Source organism: Gymnoscopelus microlampas (assembly GCF_963454915.1).
Source record: "Gymnoscopelus microlampas genome assembly, chromosome: 4".
NCBI classification, from domain to species: domain Eukaryota; kingdom Metazoa; phylum Chordata; class Actinopteri; order Myctophiformes; family Myctophidae; genus Gymnoscopelus; species Gymnoscopelus microlampas.
In genome coordinates, this window is record NC_139941.1 from 10,520,232 (window position 1) to 10,526,622 (window position 6,391).

General features: G+C 42.3%; 1 protein-coding gene across 1 annotated transcript; it reads left to right on the forward strand.

Annotated features, from left to right (window-relative positions):
- Positions 1–2,751: 2,751 nt before the first annotated feature.
- Positions 2,752–3,426, forward strand: LOC311043934 (charged multivesicular body protein 4c-like; the record flags this gene model as incomplete). The annotated part of the gene is made up of 1 exon (XM_084055358.1): positions 2,752–3,426. The coding sequence occupies one exon, from the start codon at positions 2,752–2,754 to the stop codon at positions 3,424–3,426; it is 675 nt and encodes a 224-aa protein (XP_083911484.1).
- Positions 3,427–6,391: the final 2,965 nt, after the last annotated feature.

The window sequence follows — 6,391 nt, forward strand, 5'->3', positions numbered from 1 at the left end:
CACCGCCGCCGCCGCGAGCCCGCACTACGACCGGCTGTTGCCAGTGTTTTGAGAGAGAAACAAGCCAACCGGGGTCTATGATGAAAACAAGCCCAAAAGAAGCCCTTCACCCTTTATATGCATCGGTTATTTGAAAATATAGAGCTTGTAGATCTTCTTTTTTTTATTATCCTGAAAACGTGGCACAATATTTTCAGATGTGGACAAATACATGAATATGGGGGTCCCTTGCCATGGAAATGCTTGAGAATCGTTGGTTTAAACAGCATTAGGAAACAAGCCCAAATAAGCAAATACACGTTAGAAACAAGCCCAAAGTCGCTTACAATAAGCCGACAGGGCAACGCAGGCTACGACCCCGTGCGTCATCTACTTTACTATGTTCATCCGGGTTATTGTTGTTGTTAGTGTGACGTCATTATGGAAAACACGCGTGCGTGTGTGTGTGTGTGTGTGTGTGTGTGTGTGTGTGTGTGTGTGTGTGTGTGTGTGTGTGTGTGTGTGTGTGTGTGTGTGTGTGCGTGCGTGCGTGCGTGCGTGCGTGCGGTTACAGGTCTACAGCAGTACATTAAGTTCTCAAATATTTGTACAAATATTTATTTATGTTAATATCTATTGTATTATTTATTTATAATATTTATATTTATTAATTTCATTTTATAATGGTAAATGGTGCATTTATATAGCGCTTTACGATGATTGTGCATTACATTCACACACACATTCATACACAGATGGCAGAGGAAACCATGCAAGGGGCTCATCATCAGGAGCAGTTGAGTGTTGAGGGTTCAGTGTCTTGCTCAAGGACACTTCGACACTAACTCTGGGGGAGCCCGGGATTGAACTGTGTTCGCTCTACTTCCTGACCTACTGTTAAAAATATATATTTTATCAAATAAAAAAATATATAAATATTTTTAAAGGTAGGGTAAGTGATTTGCTTTGGTTAAAATAAGTGTTAAATAGCTCTATATTCTGATAGTACTCATTGCTATAGAGTGTTTGTTCAGTATTAGGAGTCTCCTTGTCTCTCCACCTCTTTATTAAACAGAAAATGCATTTTTGTTTCAGTTTCAGTTTCATTTCCAATTTTATCCAACCAGGACAAGTGAAATTGGAAAAAATGTAGGAACATCAACCACTTAACGCCTCACTTCCACTGAACTCTGTGTGATGTAAAACTCTTAATCTTAACTGTGGTGGTGGTTATTATGACCATGTCACATTACTGATGTCATAGTACTGACGTCATGACTGGACTCCAAAAACCCTGATGGTTACGGACGACCAGACAAAGCTTATCCATGCATCGCAAAGTGGCATGTGGCTTTTATTCAGTATTTGTTATTTTCAATGCGTCATCCACCATGGTAAAAATGTGCTCTTCTATTCTATTAAAATTGTTAGTTCAGTCAGACAACTCCTGGACCTCACCAACTATTATCTCTGTTGCTATCAAGGTCCCATATTTCTTACCAGAGCATTTGACGGCACTGAGCTGTGTATAACTCCATATTTGGGCAAGATTGATAACGCAAGATTTGACACAGTTCGGCTTAAAAGAGCACTACTCACTGTCTCATTTGAGTGTATGATGCGAAGCCTGCCAATGGGTGGTGTACATTTACTTGAGTTTGTATTTGGATACTTTAGATATTCACTCCATTACATGCCAAATATTGTAATGGAGACCACTTTTCTAGGAAGGAAAGTACATTATGAATTAAACACTCAAGAGTCTATTTCGAATAGTGAAAATAGCAAATCTAAAAAAAATGTGCTTGAGTACAGTACCCAAATAAATGTACACCACTGCTCGGCAGGTTCCGCGTCATACAATTAAATCGATAAACAAATATGGGCGGTGTTCCCCGTCATCCAATTCACGTAGCACAACGGAGAGTGAGAGAAATAGTTGGTGAGGTCTGTTTTTAGCTAGTCTCAAGATGGATCATCAGGACTGCCATCTTCACGTGTTGCATCGCCTGTATCTATGCATCCATACTCGTCCACTTGATAGTTGCACCTCCCACAAAGGCCACAGCAGAAACAGAAACAACAGCCGCAGGTTATGAAAGCACATAAGATAGTACATATAGCCACAAGTGCCTTGAACCAGCACTTGGACGCAATGTCCACCACCCCAAACTGCTCCGCCACGTAGACGCCCATGGAGCCACACTCGTCATAGACCTTCCGTTTGTTGTGATCACTGAGGATGCTGTTGGCGTTGCTGATCTCCTTGAACATCTCGGCAGCTTCTGGGTTGTCCGGGTTCTTATCGGGATGATGCCTCAACGCCAGTTTCCTATATGCCTTCTTGATGTCTTCCGGAGATGCTCCCTTCTCCAGGTCCAAGATCTCATATAAATTGTCCTCTTTCAAGTTTCTATACATTCTTCAAGGTTTACACACAATAAAGTTTCACTGCGAGAAACCAGTATACTGGCGCTCTTTTAAGCGGAAGCTACGTCAAAATCTGCCGTCATCAGCTTTGCGTGACGTAGTGCTCTGATCACCGCTCGATTTTCAGGCCTGACATCATAGATGACTGACATCATAGACTGGCCTCCAGTCTGTGTATGTGCCCGCGGTTTTGCCCAAAATATGGAGATAGCTGACGTCATATTAGTTGATGTGACATTCAGACAGCGCAAAAGAGTTGCTTAATAAGAGCTACTCATAAGATAAACGACAATTCAGGCCAACGGCGAACAGGTTTTTGTATTTTTTTGCATTGTCGCAGAGATGCCTCTGTTTGGTAAGAAGATATGGGGATCAAAGGGAGGAAAGGAACATAGCCAACAACCAGAGGCTATTCGGAAACTCAAAGAGACAGAGGTCTTGCTAACGAAGAAACAGGAATATCTAGAGAAAAAGATTCACGAGGAACTACTTATCGCAAAGAAGAACGGCACGAAAAACAAGCGGGTGGCTCTGCAGGCCTTGAGAAGGAAGAAGAGGTACGAGAAGCAGCTGGCCCAGGTCGATGGCCAGCTGTCCACCATCGAGTTTCAGAGAGAGGCGCTGGAGAACGCCAACACCAACACCGAAGTGCTCAAGAACATGGGCATCGCCGCTAAGGCCATGAAGTCTGCCCACGAAAACCTGGACGTCGACAAGGTGGACGACCTGATGCAAGACATCACGGAGCAGCAGGAGCTGGCGCAGGAGATCTCCGACGTCATCTCCAAACCTGTGGGCTTCGGAGATGAACTCGACGAGGACGAGCTTCTGGCCGAGTTGGAAGAGCTGCAACAGGAAGAGCTGGACAAGGACCTGCTGGAGATCGGTGTGACAGAGGACGTCTCACTTCCCCAGGTGCCTTCCACTTCCTTACCTTCCAGACCTGCCAAGAAAGAGAAGGATGAGGACGAGGAGGATGCAATGGAGAATCTACAGCAGTGGTCAATGGGCATGTAGACCAGTTGTTCTTGAACCTTTTTAATATAAAGGACCCCCCCACCCAATTTTGGTGTGCATTATGCTACGGACCCCCACAACTCTGAAAGGGTGTACAAATGGAAAATTGTACTCTTGGAATTTTACTTTGGCTCTTAACTGCCCCCACACTTCGAAAACCACCGATTTAGACACATCACATACTTTACAGAACGAGAATATAGTTTTGAGGTGGACTTTGAGCTGTTGGATATTGAGCTTGGTTCATTTGTGTCATCTTCTAACACTACAAACAAGAATTACAGGTTTTCCCAGCTGGTACCCATGTAAATCTGCTATTTTGATTTTCTTTGGAGATGTTCCCACCTAAATTGATTATTTTATTTAAATATGATTTTATAATAGATTAAATTGATTAGTTTGATTAAGTGCTACTTCTTAACTCCTATCATCTTGCTTTCCCTGAGATCACTATACACACTTCTATGCTGTATATAAGTATTTTAATGAAAGGGAGGCTCCTGTGACTCCGTTCAAAGGTAGACAGTCAAGATTTTTTTTTTTTACTCTTTTACCCCCCCCAAACACACACACACACACAGCTGTTAGATTGTGCATTATCCGTAGGCACCGCATGGTAGGGAATGGTAGGGATTTTAACTAATTCACTTGTCTTGTTTTCATACAAATATAACTGTCATTTGTATAACGATTACAGCTCTTGTAGATCAACTAGAGTTTCAGGGCCATAGTGCTGTTGACCAGATAAGTGGTCACAGACACCGGCAATTTGAAGTGTTAAACACTGAAGTAACACTGCTGTAGCGCCCCATATGTGTGCATTAGAATAGTGACTAGTGAGAATAGTGACTATTCTCATCCCTGATCAGTGTTTGTGCCAGGTTTATTGCAGATTGGAGCAACGGTACACCTTGACGTGTGACAAGATGTTGGTGCGGAAAGCACAAATGAGCTGGCCAGATTTATGGAGAATCAAGATGACTGGAAATGCTGATGGAGGGCTCGTCTGAGGACGACGTAGAGAGAGCTCCTCCATAAGCTGCTGGGATGTACAAAATGTGGCCCTCGGGCTCCTGGCAGCAGTAAGCTGGGTGTGGCCCCTGACACAGTAAACTGGGTTATACTGTACAACATGGCCCCTGGTGTGACTATTGTCATGGCAGAACCCTGAACAGTGTTTGTGCCAAGTTTGGTGTGGATTGGAGTCATGGTGCGCTTGTGGGATTTTGTCTATGCTCAGCATCCTGGGTAAATAAAGAAAACAAAAAACGAGCGTGCCAAGTTTGTTGCGGATGGCCCTCTCATGGAAGACCCCTAAACAGTGTGTGCTGGATGTTGCGTTTGTGACGTCCACCGTCCAAACAGAGGCAATTTGGATATGGGATTTAATTTGCATTATTATGACCATGTGGGATGTGTAACGTTATCGAGACGATCATGAACCAAGTCAATCAACACACGAAAGGGTGTGAAGGGAAAGGAAGGGAAGGGGCGGAGTCTTATCCTTGGCGTGATTATTATTCCAAAAGTATTCCCATCAGGATGATTATTGATGTAGGTTACTACAGTAGGTGAGAAATATATCCCCTATATGACGTTGTGTGAGACATATTGTGCACAGCAGTTAATGGAACTATTCAATTGTTAATTGTTATTATTAAAAAATCTATTTTAATAAATCAAAATACAATAGAGAGACACACACACATGCACAATTTATTATTACATTAATCATTTATGAAGTGCTCCCTTGTTGTTTTACCAGTTGGCTATTATAACATTGCTGAGAATAGAAATTATTATAGTTTCCCCACTAGGGGGAGACAAAGGGAGACAAACACTCACCAAGGTGCACCTTGGTGAGTGTTTGTCTCCCTTTGATGACCAAAACACTGCAGTCTTGTCCACTTATTGAGACTCACACCTTTGATTGTGTGGCGATGCACACTAAAGAGCTCCTGCTGAGTGATATTTTCTGGTTAAAACGAAATTCGGAATTCTTATAGTAATCATTGCTAATAGACGTACAGTGTTGGTTTAGTAACAAGGGTCTATCTATACCTGTCTCTCCAGCTCTTTAAAGACGGAGTGCCGTGATTTTCAGTGATCCCCCCCCCCCTAAAACATAATCATCAGGTATTATGGTTATACTAGGAGGAAGATGTTTTTCAAAAAAAGTGTACAGAAAGTGTTAAAATTATGTTTTTATGTGGACAGGCCTCCAGTTCATTAAGTATACCTGGTTCTCACCTTAGCACCTCCTCCACCACCTTAGCACCACCCACCTGTCCTAGTCCCTCCTCCTCCTCATGCCCACACCTGTTGTGTTATGATAATGAGGGGGAGGGTATGTTTTTACTATGTCACTAAAGCGCTGTTTTTCTAATGGCACGTTTTACCCTCAAGGTTTCAGCCTCCAGGAAGAAACTCAAAGTAGTCAGAGAAGACATAAAACACCATAAAAACACCACCAGGGGTCTTAATGAAGTTCTATCAACCTCATAGACACATGAAAAACAGAAAAAGTGCAAAACCATGGCACCACCTCTTTAAAGGAGGAGATCACCCAAAAAATGACTTATTTTATGGATTTATTTTTGTTTTTGTCACATTCCTAAGCCAACAATTTGATGACCGTGTGTGTTTCCGGTAGGAGACACAAAGAATCTACTTTGTGTCTCCTACCGGATACATTAGTAGGAGACGGGAATCAAATTATTAGCTTAGGAATGCAACAAAAACAAATCCATGAATTCAAGGCTTCATGGGGTGTGCAATTGATATAAAATAAGTCATTTTTTGGGTGAACTACTGATGGGAAAATATGGCACATATTTTATCAGCATCCATTTTAAAGACTGAACATCACTTTACATTTTCTGGGCCTCTACATTTTGTGTCACGTTCTACATTTTGTGTCAAGTGTCACGACAAGTGGAAATTTCCATTTCACCTTATGAACATA